The sequence below is a fragment of the Mytilus edulis genome, chromosome 7 (genome assembly GCF_963676685.1).
Source record: "Mytilus edulis chromosome 7, xbMytEdul2.2, whole genome shotgun sequence".
In the NCBI taxonomy this organism is placed as follows: Eukaryota; Metazoa; Mollusca; class Bivalvia; order Mytilida; family Mytilidae; genus Mytilus; species Mytilus edulis.
Genome location: NC_092350.1, coordinates 20,012,035 through 20,031,885, shown reverse-complemented (window position 1 = coordinate 20,031,885; position 19,851 = coordinate 20,012,035). Strand labels below are relative to the sequence as shown.

The 19,851-nt window shown below is 30.9% G+C and overlaps 1 protein-coding gene across 2 annotated transcripts; it reads right to left on the bottom strand.

Annotated features, from left to right (window-relative positions):
• Positions 1-11: 11 nt before the first annotated feature.
• LOC139480972 (ATP-dependent RNA helicase DDX51-like) lies at positions 12-19,823 on the bottom strand. Of its 2 annotated transcripts, none has more exons than XM_071263969.1 (16): positions 19,703-19,823; positions 16,993-17,713; positions 15,860-16,010; positions 15,242-15,387; positions 14,336-14,452; positions 13,249-13,310; positions 9,673-9,781; positions 8,621-8,736; positions 8,226-8,247; positions 6,449-6,617; positions 5,773-5,858; positions 5,414-5,529; positions 3,912-4,028; positions 2,927-3,092; positions 605-739; positions 12-162 (listed from the first exon to the last, which is right to left on the bottom strand). In XM_071263969.1, exons 1-16 carry the CDS (start codon positions 19,723-19,725, stop codon positions 130-132), a joined length of 2,289 nt encoding a protein of 762 aa, XP_071120070.1. In that variant the 5' UTR covers positions 19,726-19,823; the 3' UTR covers positions 12-129. The 2 variants fall into 2 exon arrangements, with proteins under 2 accessions (XP_071120070.1, XP_071120071.1); XM_071263970.1 differs by having other exon boundaries at positions 19,766-19,794.
• Positions 19,824-19,851: the final 28 nt, after the last annotated feature.

Genomic DNA, 19,851 nt, shown 5'->3' with positions numbered 1-19,851 from the left:
ACAAACACTTATTTATGTACTAATATTGTTTATTTCTTAAATGCATAGTAATTTAAATGTAAGATGTAATGCATGCATAATGTTAATTATCTCCCTTGTCATTTCCTGACAAATGCTGTCTTTAGTCTTTCATCCTTTGGATTTTCTCTTCATTTTTTCGACCTATAATGAAAATTGATATATTATAAGTTTCAAAACAATTTATTTATTCCTTATTTTAAATGTGTAGATATTGGTGTTTGTTTAAAGATTGATGAATTATGAAAATTATTCTCAACTGTTATATTTGTACCAAGTCCAAGTCATCCTTTACAAATTGATTACTTCTGTCGATTTTTAATATTTTTTATGTTGCTGACAAAGTGAATGAAAACATTTCCTGTGTCAATTTATACATGTTATTGGTCTGAAAACTTCATCAATTTTGTAAATAATCAAAACCCCCTATTTACTTGATAAAATTGTTAGTACATTCTTAACATACCTTTAAACAATTTTGTTTCCTATATATATAAAAAAAAAACTGACTTTTAAATGCAAATGTAAACAATGTCAAATACACATAAATAAAACATAAACCAGTTTGACAAATCTGCAGTTATACCTGTAAAACTTCTTGTAACTTTTCTAATGCTTCCTGGAATGCTGGAACCATTGGTTGTAAATCTGCCTTGGTAACTTTTAATTCCTTCACAGATGTTTTACCAGCTTCTCTTGTCATCTTCTTAAAGTGGAAAAACTGAAAATATTTCAGCAAAATTTCAAAATCTTTGACATGCTTGGTCAATTTTTCCAACCAATAGACTTGGTTTAATTTTTGTTGTATAGTAGGTGTGACTACAGATTCGATTTTTTTTGGCAGAAAGATTTTAGAAAGATTTTTCAATTAAATTTTCCCATCTTAAATTGCAACAATTTACACATGGCAAAAGTTTCCTTTCAACAGTGATGTCAATCTAAATATTTCTTGCATGTTTTTTGGCATAATTTATATTCAAATGTATTTTTTCTGAGTTCAAATAACGTTATCTAGTAGCTCCTTTAATTCATCTGACAGTTTTGAAGTAAATGGACAACAGATAAATCTCAACATTCTGAAAATATCTGCATCTATCAGATTTTTTTCTGTTCATAGCAATTTTAAGATGATAGACAAAACATGCATTTTATAACATTATGTTCCATTTTTAGCCATGTTGGCATGCAGGCCAGATCATAATACATTTTTAACTAGATACCCATATAATGATATGGCATAATTTAGTTAAATATGGACCAGAAGTATCAGAGGAAAAGATTTTACTGTGACTTGACTGTTAGTGTTGCTCTCCACATATTGCAAATATTCCAAATTCTGACCAAATTGCAATTTGTTTTATAAAACCAAACTGTTCAACTGGTCAGAAATATGAACAAACTGCTGTAGAAAACCACATCCAAGTCATGAAAGTGCAAGGCGATATAATAAAATATACTTAGGCCAACTAAAATTAATTAGCAGATTTTCATCCAAATTTTTGAAAAAAATGGGGCGGTTGGGAGAATTTTATTTCAAAATTTTATTTCATATAAAACCCTTTTGTGACCAGTTCTTCATATATACGCAAGTGTAATAATAAGCTTATATCATGTATACACAAGTATGAGGAATCTTACATAATTTTTCAAATCCTTAAATATATATATCTATTTCTTAATTGCAGCTTTAAAAACGAAACAACTAAAACGTGTGAGAAATGCTCTCTTCAGTCGGACTACTTACACCAAATGTATTTGGGTTTCTAAACGATGGTTTGTAGTCCCATAAAATGAAGCAAATGCATTGGTATGCAACACAATTATTATGAGTACAGAATAAAATGAAAACTCAAAACAGTGTTGAAAATAATAGAGTTGGTACTTATGCAAGTAGTCCGAGATTACTCTGACGTCCAACAGCTGTTTTGCCAGACAAGTTGGGGCTTAATTTTATAATTTAAAAAAAATCGGGGCGGGACGATTTCAGAGGGGCGGTCGGGGATGAAAATCTATCAATTAATTTTAATTGGCCTTACAATCCTATAAGACTTTAACACAACTTCAATGTTGTTGTGACAAAATTAGTCTAACAGTTCTTATAGATATTTTATAGTCATTACCATACTAAAAGTGAAACGTTGTTATTTTGAATTGCTATAAAAATGTCCAAACTAAGCTTTCAAGTAGTTTTTCTTTCGGAAAGTCTTCTATATCAATAAGAATCAGACATTATGTGAATTAAAACATTTCATTTTCAGTAAAATATGTGTGAAATTACAATATGTTTGTTGGAAGTTTCCATGGGGAGATAAATAATTTTTTTTCTTCAAAAAGTCTTTATTTCAGAAGAATACCTTTTTAGGTTATCTCCCCATGGAAACTTATCATTAACATATTGTTATTTTGCACATATTTTCCTGAATATATGATGTTTTTATTCACATAATGTCTGATTCTTATGAATAAAAAAGACTTTTCGAAAGAAAAATTATTTTAATGCAAAGTTTGGACATTTTTAAAGCAATTCAAAATTACAACATTTCACATTTCGCATGGTAATGACTATAAAATATCTATACAAACTGTTAGACTGATTTTGTCACAACAACATTAAAGTGGAGTTTAAAGTCTTATAGGATTGTAAGTATGTTTTATTTTATCACCTTGCACTTTCACATTTTGACTGAACAGTTTGTTCAAATTTCTGACCAATTGAACACTTTGGTTTAATTAAACAAATTGCAATTTGGTCAAAATTTTGAATGAGTTGCAATAGTCGGAGAGCAACACGAACAGTCAAGTCACTGTAACAGACACCAAATGATGATGAGAAAAGCTCACATTTCGGGCAGGTGAGCCAATTAAAAAGTAAAAAAGGTTTATGTAGCATAGAATATGGTAAATTCACCTCTTTCTTCTGTAACATAGTAATAGCTGTGCCAACTTTTCCAGCTCTAGCTGTTCTTCCCACTCTGTGTATGTACGTCTTTATAAATGGTGGAGGATCATAAGATATCACATACTTGACATTCTCTACATCCATACCTCTAGCCATGGCATCAGAACAAATAACTCTGAAAGAAAATAATAAAATATTATAAATGGTGGAGGATCATAAGATATCACATACTTGACATTCTCTACATCCATACCTCTAGCCATGGCATCAGAACAAATAACTCTGAAAGAAAATAATAGAATATTTTGGTTACAAATGTAAGAATGGTTTTCCCTGAAGTTAGAAACTGGATAAAATCACCAATTTTTTTTCTCTGTACTACACAGAAATCTTGGCATGACAAAACTTAAATAAATTTAACTAGTGAAAACAATGATGCATATATTTTGACCAATATATATTTTTTTTCATCAGTCAATTTGTTCCTTATAGGTCATTCAACAATTAGGTTTCTACTTCTCAAAGTTGTTTTTCTTGAGATTTTACCTGATTAATGACCTTTCATATGGGTTTACCATTTAAATAACAAATGTCAGTCAAGGATGTAAAGACAATTTACTTCAAGATACATCAATTTTTATCGGAAATGGTAGATCACTGTTTATTATATATCTAACTTTATTTATTTATTAACAGACTGAAAATTAAAAAAAATTAAAAGAAGAATGTGTCTGAGGACACTCCACTCAATCTTTGCAATTTTCATAGTTGAAAAGGGGCATAACTCTAGAACTTGAACTTTGTCTGCATATTGTGGTTTTTAGCATTGAGTAAGAGTTTTATAAAATTTTGATGAGGCAAACTTAAGATAGATTATGGAAATGAAATGGGGGAAACAGAAGGGCATTCAAGGGGTAACACTTAATGCTCCCATAGGCAATGTAGGCACAAATAAATCTCCAAGATACTTTAAAGTAAACAATATAAATCTTACATGTCTATCTTTCCTTTAGAGAACTGTTGTAGTATTCGGTTACGTTTAGCTGTGTGTAGACCTGATGAAAACTCTCTTACTTCTATACCACCAACAAGTTTTATAAGATGATATAACCTGAAATTATGGAAATAATTTATCATCACCAACTCACATGTATACCTTAAATTCTAATATTTTCTACACACTTGTCTATCATTGAAGACCTCTAGTTTTCTTTTCAAACAAGTAGTTATACTGTTTTCTCTAATTCTTTGTCAATTTATCCCTTTCTGCACCTATTGTATACAAAATTTAATCAACGTGTGGATCGTTTGATCTCAGTTCTTCATTGGTTAAAATCCGATTATGATGTGGAATGTTCTTGCTTTCCTCTGAATTTACTATTGTGACGGCATGAAAAAAGGCGACCATGCCTGATGACATTACATAGAAAAAACACATCTTTTTTCAGGTATTCGAAAAGAAGGAATACGTTGGTCTGCATATTGTTTGATAATCATTAGAGAAACAGATTCTACCACCAAATCTCGTGTAATACGATATTTATCCACTCTCGACAGTTCAATTTTAAATATTTAAAACGCTCAGCGTGCCTCACGTTTTAAATTTGAAAATTTAACTGTCTCGAGTGGATAAATATCGTATCACACTCAATGCAGTGGTAGAATCTCTATTTCTCAATGATATTCAAGAGAGTACACACCAAATTTTGGTTCTAAGAGATTTAATATTTTTCAGAAGATATTTTTTAAAGTATAACTAATCTCGAAATCAGTAATGGACAATCAGCACCTATGCAAAGACACTTAGAAAGAATCAATGTTAATCAGATTTGGTTTTATATTTTTTGTCAAGAAAAACAAGATATGCATCTAAATGTGAAACATTAATCTATGTAATGGCGACAGATGAAGTTGAAGATGTAATATTTCACATGACCTCTGGTAAAGTGAGGTAAAATAAAATGTTACAAAGCTAATATACTGTAATGATTATCCAACAAATTATCCTGTAAATGCCTGAGTTGGCAAACATATAATTAAACCTCATATAATGCTGTGATGTAATTGATAAAACATAAAATAATAAACAGCTGCTCCATGAGCACATGATACACCCATCTATTTTTCAACATATAAAGATCCATTACACTCCACTGTCATGACTGTCACATCAGAAATTTATAAAAAGCTAAAGGGAGGTTATTTTTAAAGATATAAACCAGTCACCAAAATTTCATGAAAAACTAGAAAATACCCCCTTTTTTATGAATAAAATCCATTAACTCAGGAACTTAAAATCCAAAATTTATAAAAAAAAATCTAAATAGAGTTTAAGTAGATAAATATGAACAATTCACAAAAGTTTCAAGCAAATCAGTTGAAGTAATTTTTTGGTTATTGTCAGACATGTTGATAACAGGCAGACATTTTTATACCATAATTTTCTCTGTACACAGGCGTATAAAAACTTGTAATAACTATTTATCAGTTACTTACCTGTGAGTAGCTTCCACAGAGTTGGTAAAACATAGAATGTTACGAAAGTTAACATTGTGAAGGAAATGAAGAACAGCTAATGGCTTCTGTGCTGCAGCACATTCAACATAGTATTCCTGTAAAAATAAATTCTATATTAGTCAACATTACTTCTAGCCCTCTTTTGACTTTCCTAAGAAATCTAAATGCATCTTCCTTTAATAAAATAATCTACATTGGTGGTCAAAATTTTACTGTCTAAAGAAATTCATAACATTTCTGGATTTATAAAAAGTTCTGCTTTTAACTAGATTTTACTTTTGTCAGTTGTGAGTTGTGAGTTATGCAGTTTTGAATTTTCCTATCATATAAAAACTTACAGTAAGTCCAGCAGGAGTGGTGTATTTACCAATGAATTCTCCGCTCTTTCCGTCCTCTTTATTATTGTCAATTTCATTTAGTGTATCTAAAATCAAATAAAATACTGTAAGAACACATGCAATTTACACTCAAATCTCATTACAAAGAAATAGGAGAAAAGTATCTTTTCAGTCTGCTTTGACAACTTATTAAAATACTTTAAATGTGTTTAGTATGCAATTTGAATTTGAACTACATACACAAATAGCAAAATTATAATCACTTAAGGTGGTACCCAACACTACACTAAAATTAATTTGGCTCGTTTAATTTTCATGAAATTTTGTCAAAGTATTTACTTTTACACTTTAACAAAAATATAAAAATTAAAAAATTTTTGAACCAACCGTTTTGTCAGAAAAATTACACTGGTTATATAGCAATTTGTCAAACACCAATTTTGATCAAGCTTAATATTCCTTTTACAACACAACGTAATTAAAACGTTTAGCTGACTTTACAGAGTTATCTCCCTGAAGTGTTAGGTACCACCTTAATCTAAAATTGTCAGTTTTGTTTGATTCAGTCTCTATTCCACAAGTGACGAAAAAATTAGTCACTTTAAATTTTCAATTCTAGTACACTATCTAAAATCTAAATGTCAAACAAGAAAATCAATACAATAAAATTATGCACCTTCTTGTTCTTTCTCTGTAGTTTTTTCAGGGGACATAACCATATCCACTGGTTTAAGTACGTTACTTCCCTTAGATACTGAAGTAAATAACTTTGGTTGAAAAAGGTTTAGCTGTTGTAGTTTATCAGGATTTTGTGAAAGAGTTGCTGAAAACAATAGTTTCTGAAGCTGAAATGAGAAATAAATTAATGGAGAATGTGATCATATGACACACATGATGCCCCTGCTTTCATATAACATTATAAAGGGACATAACTGGAATACTGAAACTTGATCTGTGATTAATTGTACAAATGTAATGAGCATTGTGTATAAGTTTCATAGCAGATGGTTGAGGCACATTAAAGTTAGATTACAGATCTAGTTTTGGGATGTATCTAGGAACAAATGTACAAACAAACAAGTATAACGCTAAATTTCCCCTCTCTTGCTGCGCAGGCATAAATACTAAAACATATAAACAATTCTTGTACATGGAACTAATCAAATACAATATAAATATGTGTTTGTAGAGATTAAAATAATACAAAACAGTGATTGCATTTAAGACTTAAATTTCTTCACTCTTCCAACAATATGTTATTGATAAGTTTCCATGGGGAGATAACCTAAAAAAAGTATTCTTCCGAAATAAAGACTTTTTGAAAGAAAAAAATATTTATCTCCCCATGGAAACTTCCACAAACATATTCTTTTACTCGATTATAATATTTTGACAGGTAAATGTTTCAGTTTGTCTTTTTTTTTTTAAATAATTGCAGTGAACGTTTTTAGTGTATCATTCAATTCAGGTTGTTTCCATTCCGAAAGGTAATATGTAAATCTATTTTCATGGTGATCTTTATTTATACCCATTACATACATGTAATTCACTGGGCATTAGCAGAAATGATAAAAAAAATCAAAATGCCTTCATGCATCATAACCATAAAGTAAATAATATTTTCTTATATTACATATGGTGTAGCATTCTACTTTTTTCATTGGATATGACGATCACATGTTTCATAATTTATTTTACGCATCTGTCAACCTTGTTTCTATTTTACGAATATTGATGCTATGTTTCTATTTATAAGTATATTGGTGGTCAATATGAAAATGTTACTAAATTTAGATTTATGACGTCATGATGTCACATATAACAACCACGGAGGAAGTGTCCCATCAGAAAAGAAAATTTGCAAGTACATCAGGAGATTCAAAGTATTTTATGTTAAATGCAGATGTTAAGAATTAAAAAAAAATATATTTTCAATAACATGTTAAAAATTCTTGCAAAATACAATTTAACAAGAATGTGTCCCCAGTACACGGATGCCCCATCCGCACTATCATTTTCTATGTTCAGTGGACTGTGAAAATGGGGGAAATTCTCTAATTTGGCATTAAAATGAGAATGATCATATCATAGGGAACATGTGTACTAAGTTTCAAGTTGATTGGACTTCAACTTCATCGAAAACTACCTCGACCAAAAACTTTAACCTGAAGCGGGACAGACAGAAGGATGAACAGAGGGACGCACAGACCAGAAAACATAATGCCCATAAATGGGGCATAATAGTACACAGAAAGAACATTGAAAGCCATTTTCCTAATACATTATTTACATATGTAATATATAAATTAAGGACTTTCACTCAGTCAATATGTTATATATGGACCTATTATATCATATTGACACTCGGCCTTGGTCAATATAATCTGAACAGGGTCATATATAACATATTGACCTCATCAAAAGTCCATAATTGAAAAATATGTTGTACTTACAGGTATTTCCATATGTTTGCTCCTGAAAATGATAAAAACAATGGGTTCACAGATTGTTTAAAACATCTGGTATAATATTTCTTTTAAAGCCCCCCAAAAAAATAGTTTAATGTTCAAACCCTGCCAGGGGACAACAGTACAGAAATAGTGTCTTTATTTACAGAGGGTTGGTTTTTTACCAAAAAGATTGAAGGCAGAGGGTGAGTTCACCATAAAAGAGAAACCAACACACAGTGTGGGTTTTTTTGATGTTTGAAAGCAGTGATCTATAGTCTCAAGTGGCAACCATACCACATCTTCATATATTTTATTTAGCATGAAAAAAGTTGTTGATATACATTGATTATTAAAATGAACTTTTGAATATACTAAACATGTGTGTTTTGACTAATTACCTTGCCACTGTCAGGACACCTGTTAAAGGTCTTTCATCAGAGTGTACAGCATTCTCTACTTGTGATAACCAGTCCTGTTTGATATGATCCATCATCTTATCAGCTTCATCTATAACCTACAGAAAAATATAGATTCTCTCATTTTTGTGCATAAAGGTAAATCTTTTTCAACTTGTTGGATATTTTTTGTCTCTCTAATTCTAAAGCTTTTAATTTTCAACCTAATTATTTTCTATTAAATCCTTTGAGTTTCTACCACTTCACCTCAGGCCAAATAAAAATATATGGGTGGTTCCAGTTACATACTTTTAAAAAATAGGGTTGGTAGGTCGGCAAATTTTATATATTTTTTTATTTGGGTTGTCAAAATCCAGAAAAAAAATCATGTGTTTATCGAAATTGTTTCCGGTATTATACACCCCCCACCGGAAGTTCGCCATTTTACATGTGTTTGGATTTAAAATAAACAGTCATGTTACATTTTTAGTTAATTTTGTTGCATTCTGTTATGAATTCTTGCATTTTAGCCATAACAGATTATTAGATACTTCTAATGGAAATTCAGATGACAGAAATCTATGAATTTAATTATTTTAATTCACAATCCTCCAAATTTGATAGTTTGAAAATTTATTTTTCAGAACGATAAAAAAGGTTCTAGGGTCTATGGGTTTAAACTAGGGTCAGTTGGGTAACTGGGACCACACATATATCTTATTTTGCCTCATAGGATAAACAAATTTATTGTTGTAGCACAGATATAAGGACAGAGGCATACAGATTTTTTATGTAGATCATGCCAGCATTATTGTTTTGTCTGAAAGAGGACATCTTGATTATATTTATAGATGAAGAGAAGTTATTGAATAAATATAGAAGTAAAAATTTGAGTTTTGACCCTAATTTCACAGTACATTGAACATAGCAAGTGAGAGTGCAGATATTTTATAAATCAAAGAAATGTAGGTGTGAAAACACAGACAATGCAATTTCCCATATATCTCTATTTTCAAAGGATATAAACCAGCCAAATTAGTTTTCATTTAACCTACCAAAAACCTGAGCTGTTTAAGATTAAATCCTTCTGTACTGTTTATATGATCCACAAGTCTTCCTGGAGTTGCTATTATAATGTCTGCCAAACTCTCAGAACCCCATGATCTGTAAAATAAAAACAAATATGCTTATTTCTTTTCTATTAGGCCACACCAACTTGATTTATAGTTCTTTGGACAAAAGCTCCAAAAATTATGGGGCAAGTGAGCGAAATGTTTTTGATTGTAAATAATTCTTTAAAATGAGTTTTGTTGAGGCGGATGTTCTACAAGTGGAGCGAGCAGTGTAATTTTTTTTTAAATTGTGCAATTTAGAAATTATGTACATGTTAAAACTGGGTAACTTCAATGAAAAAGGAGGAGAAACATGCTCTTATGCATAAAATTTGATGTATTTGTGCCTGTAGTACAGTCTATACTATACCCATCTTTCTGATTTGCTTTGGTTTAGTATAATTTTGATAATTTTTGTCAAATAGGCTTTAACTGTGTGAATTTGAGTATATATTAAGGAGACAAAGTGGATAAGATATATGTATATATTCCAAAAAATGCCCTGGAAAAATATTAAATGGCTTTGATACAGTTGTTTTCATAAAAAGTAATGATTGTTTGTTGGCTGCTTGGGATCTAGCTGGAACTACAATGTATTTATCCATAATAGGATCAACATAATGAGTGAGGTGAATATTTCAACAACATCTTGAGTACGTGTTAAATAGTTGTATTGCTATGCAAGTAGGTCTCAGTGTAATGAAACATTCCCTAAAAATACATTAAGTCCACCACATGCAAATATTCTAATTTGGCAAAATACATTTTCCTTTTGCCTCTGAAACCTAAATGTATCTCAAACTGTAAGTGGTTGCATCAATAATACATGCCTTTGCCTTATTATAATGGTATCCGGTCGTTCCGGCCCCAAACCGATCCGGCCCCAAGTCAATCCGGCCCAAAGTCGATCCGGCCCAAGTCGATCCGGCCCACGTCGATCCGTCCCCAAGTCGATCCGGCCCCATAATAAAATATGAATTAACTAGATTTTGGAGGAATTTGTCACAAACTTTAACAGTATAAATGGAATTTGAAAAAAGTGGCCGATCGATGATGGATGACAACAGGTCAGTGAAGTATTGGAGTACCAGTTAACGAACTATTTTAAATCCATACGAAAATTAGTGTTAAAATTGTGTCTGTTTGTATCGCAGTTTCTACATTTTTAAATTATGAAGTTATTTTCCATGATAACTTTTACTTTGAATTTCATGGCGATTTTTATTTTATTCAGTTCACACACAGAATAGCTAAATAAATAAATAATGGACCTATAAAATTTAACGCATAATAATGACTTATTTAATCAGAGACATATAATACAAATGTATTATATGTCTCTGATTTAATCAAATCATTAGTCTATAATTGATTTGTTTATTCAATAATTGTCTCATGATTGTGAACTAAGGTAATGCCACTCGTAATCACTTAATTCAATCCAATGCTGATTAATTAAAGTTACGTAATCTGTTTTTCAACAAGGTCTTTATAGATCTTTATAGTTTGATCTTCTGGTTGGTGTATATTATAATAATTATTTGTATTTTTTTTTTCCAGGTTACATCATGTTATATTTGTTATTCTCGTGGGATTTTGTCTATGTGTGTTACATTTTAGTGTTATGTCGATTTTTTCCTCTTATATTTAATACGTTTCCCTCGGTTTTAGTTTGTTACCCCGATTTTGTTTTTTGTCAATGGATTTATGAGACAGCGGTATACTACTGTTGCCTTTATTTATGAATTACAATTCATATATATTTATTTTTATTCCTTAGAAATATTTTTTTCTATTGGGGCCGGATCGACTTTACATATGGGCCGGATCGACGTGGGGCCGGATCGACGTGGGACGGATCGACTTGGGCCGGATCGACGTGGGGCCGGATCGACCCGAAAGCATTATAATTTGTAGTACTTCCACCACCACTTTGGTCTCGAATATTGGAACTCTTTAAATTGTCCATTACAAAAGAGTTCTGAGGGCATGTCAATAGACAAACAAGGGGATGTGGGTTTTCATCAATATGAAATTAATATGTCATTTTGTTTTTGAATCATGTGAATTAAATATCAATTTCATCCAAGACAGATAGCTCTATCTATGTCTGTTGTAGTCCAAGATTCCTCTGACGTCCAACAGCTTTTGCCTGACAAGCTGGGGCCATTGGAAAACAACACCATATCTTGTCTGGCTAAACAGGCGTTGGACGTCAGATTAATCTCGACTATGTCTGTTGAAACAATGATCGGCAATGACAATGGTTCAAACGAGTACTGCTGTGATCGTGGTCGTCTATAAACAAAAGATTTTTTATTTTGTCTTCTAGAACAGGTTTTCATAGGTAAAATGAAATCCATTTCAAATAACTGTGTGTTCAATAACTACTTGACCTATGCAATGATCTTACACAACTTCATGTTGGCATCCCGTTTTTTGACCTTTTATTAACCCATCGATTTATCACACGTGCGTTTGAATCGATTGGAGCAATATATGCACAAGAAAAACGTCTACGAGAAAAAAAATTGTCAAGGATAAACTAATTTTGGAGCGGCATGCGGCTCAAAAATTTGCGGAAGCAATAATTATGTTTTTTATTGAAAAGTCAATTTCTCAGAAACAGGAGCGGGAAAATTCAAAGAACTATTAATCAAATTGGTGTGGCCTAATGAATGTATTGAAAAGAAACTGATTTGAAAAAAAATCAATTAGAACTATGTCAGTGGTTGTCTTTTGTTATATCTTAATATTTTTCTTAGTCATTTTGAAAATTTGTTCTAAAAGGCAGACCCATGATATTTTCTTATAAATTTAATCACAACTTATTTAGAATTTGGACAATTCATTAATTGTTTAAACACCATTGAATATGTCCTCTAAAGAAGTTTGGATTAAATTGGTTGACCAGGTTGCTGTCTCATTGAACAACACTTAACATTTCCTATTATGTGTACAGATCAGAATCTCTATCCAATCAATACAAAAAGCATGAACTTTAATTGAAGTTCTGTTTAATTCATACTTTATGTCTAAAAAAATCATTACCATACAATACTTTTTAAAAGTACATGTATACTTTTTGTGGTCAGTTTGAATGTCTGCTTAAAAGGGAAAAGCAAACAAGTGCATATGATAAGTATTTTCTTTAAGTTTTAATACCAAATGCTATAATAACTTAATGTAAAAAAGTTGTATTGCAAAAGTGCACTCATTCAATTTAAGACAACACTTGATCAGAACGTCCTTCTAAATACGACCAGACATTAAGGGACGACATGAAAAGTTCAATGTAGGATAAAAAACTTAATTCATATAGTTTTTTCACTACCCCTCCCCCTCTTTACTTAATTTGAGAAAAAAAATTGATTGACTAATATGGATATACATGTATGTAAAATCGATTTTGGATAAACAAAACTTGCAGCAATTTTAACCCCCCATCCCCAAACTTTTTTATTTAAGTTTTTTATCCTACATTGATCTTTTGATGTCATCACTAAGTAATTAAATTACCTTTTCTTTACAAGACTTTGTTGTTCTTGATGAAACTGTTTCTGTCCTACCAATAACACTACCTGAAATACATGTATTCAATAATTAACAATTATAGTGCAAGGCATAAACTACTGTGGATTCATTTACTTTCGTGGGTACCAATTTCCTTGGATTGAGAAAAATTTGAATTTATGTTGATTTTTGATTTTGTTGTTTTACTAATGTCTGCATACAACCTCATAGAAAATGTATAATTTGAAATTTCAAAGTAAATATTTGAACATAAAACAAATCTGGTATCTTAAATATTCCAAACAAAATCTAAATCTAATATAAACTGTGATGCAAATAATATTATGCAAATTTAAAATTGCTAAAAAGGGAGATAATTTGCTTTAACCTAGCCAACAAAAATGAAAAAGCTCTAAAAATTAAAATCATTTGTTAAACAAGAATGTGTCCCCAGTACACGAATGCCCCACTCGCACTATCATTTTCTATGTTCAGTGGACCGTGAAATTGGGGTAAACCCTCTAATTTGGCATTTGGCATTACTATCGTAGGTGGGGCATAAAAACCTATTATTCTTCAAACTTTGTTTGTGAGCCTTAATAAAAGATATATAATTATACATACACAATTATTACTAGAAAAAACATTTACTACCGCTTCTATGGATATTATCTTGGTCCAGATTTTGTAGGTATTTGAATTTAAATACATGTTTAAATACTATATGTATTAGTTGAATTAGGAAATTGTGTGCTGTAAGACGTCTGTGTGTCAAGTTTGAAAAATGTTGTCACTGCTCTTATTTTGGTCTATTTTAAAGTTTTTTTTGTAGAATATTTAGACTGTAAGCATTATTGAAGGCGTTATATTGATTTAAAGACTTACATATCCAAAGAAAACTCTTGGTAGCTTTCATATTTTGGTTAAGGAATACAACAATGTATCAAATGGTTAATTTTAAAATAAGTAGATATAACTTGATAAAATTCCTAAATGTTCGATTTCATTGTACTAAAGTTACATGATGAATGCATGTTCATTTCCATGTCTTATTATTGTTCTTTGTCACAAATACAAAGGCTTTTTTTTTTACCTTTAAATGTGTATTTTCACTGTAAGCTTTGAAGACTTTATACACTTGTACTGCTAAATCTCTAACAGGTAAAACTACAAGAGCTCTGACTTGACATGTCACTCGCGTCTTTAGTGCCTAAAATAAATAGGGTTAGTATCAAGTATCAATCAATATTGACTTGAACAATGTCAAAGAGAAAACATAAATCAGTTGGGTTTTTTTTCTAATTGAATAAGTAGATCAACTAGCAGTTGACCAGCTGTGGACATTTTTATGCAAAAGGATGGTGACTTGTCATTGGCTCTCTATGTTGATATATCTAAGTGTTCTTGTTCTCATTGTCCACACCCTCTTTCACCACAGGAATTCTTGACAAAAAAAGTTGTCACTTGTTGAATATATATCTAGTGAACAATTGAAAAAGTTGTAATCAAGATTAACAGGAAATAGGAATAGCATGTGTTAATTGCAAACATATTCGGTAAGGGTGTGCAGAAAATCAATATCTAATAGATCCTGATACACCTAATATAACTAAGAAAGAAAGACATATCAGTCCTCTACTATAACATTGTGAAACATGTTCACCATGTTAAGATTTGAAGGGTCTTAAACAAGGTGTAGGTGTTTACAGCTGATTTCCTAATGCTTTCAAAGTAAAACTTTGGTTGGCTTGCTTGCTTTGTTTGTATAATTGTTTATACAAGCTTTGTAAATAAGATTGACATCTTTAAACAATTTATATAGGCATAGTTTAACCTGTATATATCATATTTGAATTTAATTGGGTGTTATCCTAATGATTGTACAATATACAAATAAAGCAAGCAAGCTAACTAAAGTCTTGTTCTACATGCATTACGAAATAAGCTGTAACAGGATAATATAATTCCTAATTTATCTCTGTTTGCGATGTTATGTTACCTGTATAATTGGCAATACAAAAGCCAGAGTTTTGCCACTGCCAGTAGGTGCAGACACACAAATGTCACTTGGTCTAAACCCTCCATTACCATACAGAAAACCCATCTTCACTGATTCTAACATCATTGGTATAACTTGTATCTGGACTAAAGATAAATGAACATTTTGTAACAAACTGCTTTATGACAGAAAAGCTTGATATGTATATCATTTACCTTTGCCAGGCGTAAATTGTACTTTAATACTACAAGTTTTTTTTATATACATGATGCAAAATATTGAATAATAAAAATAACTACTTAACTTCTTGTATTTTGTTCTGATTTTTTTAAAAGAAAAGAGAATTCTTGATTTTCTTAAGTACCGGGTACAACAATTCAAGGAAAGATCATTTTGATATTTTCAACACTTTTTAATGAAGGCAGGTTTTCATTACCCGGTATAACATTCCTAACCTATCATAAATACTTCTAAAATTCATTACTCTATAAGTAAAACTTAAAACCCTTTAATGACAACGTATCATTCTTGTACAATACCATAAGGCCACACATTTTTATAGTCATACAAATTTAAGCGACTGAGTTTACAGGATATTGAATACAAAATGAAAGTTACCAGGGAAAAATTGTGTTATTCCATTTTTCTGTAATGAGTCTCTCAAATCTTGATCTAAAGTAGACATCGATGATACTGGCAATGTTTTGGTTTTGAGGTCAGATGTGATAATACTAGGATCTGCTAACCATTCTGGCAAAACTCTTTTAACCTAAAATAAAACAAAATTGTAAAGAATTCAGATTTACTAAGACTCTTTGTTGATTATGAGGATTGTAGGAACAAACAAAGCATTCCTTGAATAAATATGATAAAGGTTTTGTTGTTTTTAGAGGAAGAATGATAAGAGCCTTAATATATGTGATGCCTTTTTAATAATTGCAAGACTTTAAAATTTGAGTCAATTCCTATAGATAATTGAACAAGATAATATAGCCTTGACCATTTAGTGGATACATATCCTTTGTGATGGCATAAACATGTCAAAATGAACAAATTTAACCTTAAGCAGTCATACTACACATAACTGTTCCCACATCCCACTCAACCAAAAAAGAATTTTTATCCATTATTAACATCTCTGAAAAAGACATCTTGCAGCAGCATATCTTGTTTGCAGAGGCTGATTTAGAGGGGGCCTTTTCTGGAGAAATTTTGGTTGATTATATAGGGAATCACTGAAGCATGACTGGAGCAGGCCCCTCTTAGACAGTTAGTGGGCCCCCACTTGTAAAAATTCAGGTTCAGCTACTGGTTTGGGACGGCTTTAAATGATATCTTAACAGGTTAATGTCTTTAAAAGTCTGATTAATATAAAATGATAAAAGCAATTTTGCTGGTTTCTGAATCCTATTTATTACATGTACATGTATTAGAATTATATACTAACAAGACTACTGTATTGATTTATTTGAATAAAATGTCATCTGAAGGATATCATTTGTTTAAGCTTATGATACTTTAATAATTTTCTAATTCAAGGGACCAAATAAATGGATTTCTTATATCTTCTTGTCCTTCATTTGAATATGTTTAAAGAACCAACTTGAACTTGAATACTTTTAGCAGTAAATCTGATACTTGTTTGTCTTTACATAAAAACCAGGCATAATGGTGTGCGTGCAATTTCAGAATTTTCTTTGAGTAACTTTATTTTTGACTTTTTAGTAACAGTAATAATAAATAATAACAACCTGTTTGTGGCCTTTCCCTTTAACTTCACCAATTACAGTAAAACCTCCTACTTCATTAGGAAAACCACCATATACAGTCTTTTCAGTGAAGCTGTCTTCTTCAATTCCTTCAGTAACACTTTCATCAACCTCAACAGATTCATCATGGTGACTTCCCTCCTCATCTGATGTAATATTTGATTGGATTTTAATTTTCTTATTTGGAGTCTTGAGTTCATTTTCATCTTCTGACATGTCTGATATTGATAAATTTTTCAAGTCTTCTTCCTCAAGGTCAAATGTTTTTTCCTTTGTTTTCGATTTTATTTTCTTTGTCAAAATTTCTTCACCTGTTTCATTGTGATTTTTATTTTTAGAACTTTTCTTGGTGGAAACCCCCATTGGCTTTTTGGGACTAGATGATTCATGTTCTACTCTTACTATTTTTCTCTTTTGACCTTTGCCTGACTTTGGACTTTTGTTTTCATCCTCTAGTAATCTCTGCTGTAAGCAATCTAATTGTGTCGAATCTTCAGTTTCTGATTTGTCAGATACATGTTCTTCTTTTGTTTTCTTTTTCGCTGCTTTTTTATTTGTTGCATCAGAGTGTTTTTTATTGGGTGTTGATTTCTGAATTTTTCGTTTTTCAGCATCCTTTTTTATTTTCTCTAGGATTTGTTTGGCTGATGTTCCCCTAGATTCTTCGTTAATTACATCATCATCCTCATCACCACCAATATATCTATAAATGTGTAAAAATAAAGTTAATTAACTTACAATGCAACATTAAGCTTGAATTCGTAGGGGTTTAATGAGTTCAATGACAATTTATCAATTTCACAAGTATTATACAACACTTTAACGTGAGGTTCAATAAACCAAATTTACATAAAAAAAGGTTATGTTTTTACAGCTGATTTCTTAATGCTTGCAAAGTAAAACTTTGGTTGGATTGCTTGCTTTGTTTGTATAATTGTTTATACAAGCTTTGTAAATAAGATTGACCCTTTCAACAATTTATATTGGGATAGTTTAACCTGTATATATCATATTTGAATTTAATTGGGTGTTATCCTGATAATTGTACAATATACAAACAAAGCAACCAAGCTAACCAAAGTTTTGTTCTACATGCATTAGGAAATTAGCTGTAATAGAAAAGAAAATATTCCATTCATTGTGAAATTACATTTATATAATAAATTAAAAAAACACTTTTATTTATGTTCACATGAGTTTACCATGACAAAAGAAATATAAAACATACTTTCAGATTCGTATCTTCACCTTTATAACAGAACAATATTTATTTTTTGACAACTTTTAAAATATCATTAATTCCTCTTAACATACAATGACCTTTTCAATACAGTTTACAATATGGCAAAATAATGGCAAATTACATAACAAAATTTGTAATAAGCATAATATTTAGTATTTAGATAAGATTTAATGTTGGATGAAAGGTGGCACCAACATGGTCAAAACTGATCTGAAACGTTGATGGATTTAGCATGAGACCCAGGTGTCCCCCCCCCCCTTTTTGTAGGAAAAATTTGGTTGAATATAAAGGGAATCATTGAAACATGACTGGACCCCTCACCCACCCCATTTCTGCTGCCAGACTTTAAACAAAGTCTTTATTGACAATGATTGATCATGTTGATGTTGTGTAATGTAAACGTAGTAAAATATGTTGAAAAGGGGAATTCATAAACGTATCTTTTTAAATTCTGTTGTACATCAGTATATGGTGACAGGTGTAGCTAATGTTAGAAGTTGAAATCAACAAAAATGGTGAAACAAGAGAAAGAATTGTCAGACCATGCCAAAAAGGCCATCATAATTTGGATTGAAAGTGTTCATTGGGCAAGCAGTATTGTGAAAAGCTTAAGTTTAAGTAAATCAACAATTTCCATGCTTTTGGGGCATTGGTCGGTGCATGGTTACTGTTTTTGGTAATACAGAAAACTAGCCATAAACTAACACAAAATGAAAACACTTTATTAAGGTTTGTGAAAATGTCTTGTCGTTCTACTTAAGGATATCACTAAGGAATTACCACTTGCTTACACCAAGAAAATAATTAGAAAGAATTCTTTCCCCCAATTATCAGCCTATGCTGTAATTCTAAAAGTGACCTGGGGTAAGAGGGTACTTAAGAACTTTACCGTCAGGCATTAATTGGCCATTTTCGGCTACCATAAGCGTCAAATTGATCAAAAAGTTAAAATGATTATCGTTATTGTTCTTTTTGGAAAAAAATTAACATGTTTCGTCAAAATCAATCAATTTTTTCTTCATCTAAAAGAAAGTGCACATTTTATCGCCATGCACCAAAAATTACCGTTTACGTCATTTGGCAAATTTTTTTACTGTTATTCGTCATGAAGTTACATGTACCCCCATTACCACCCTTATAGGTAATTTTATAATTTAATTTTATTAGATAATTTACATGTCAGATTGAGATATTTTTAAAAATATACCCATCCAACATCCGACACAGGTATTGTTACTAAAAAGACAGCATGTGATGAGCATGATAGGGTGCATAATTCATATGACTTGTATAGTTGTATAATACCTCACAAACCATTGATAATTCTTAGCAAATTGAAAATATTTCAAGAACTTTATGCAATTATCATTTAGAATAGAAATTGTTACTGTATTAAATGAATCAATTACAATGCAATGCACGTCTTGGGGGAATGACTTTTAAGTATACCTATTGATATGGAATAAGGACATGTTTTTAGTTTTACAAAAACCCAAATGTAAACAAATTCACGTGTTTCACATGGGGGCTGTCATTTAAGTGAGGCATTCTGGATGATTTCCCACCAATCAAAATTTGCCAAATTTCTTTTCCGCTTT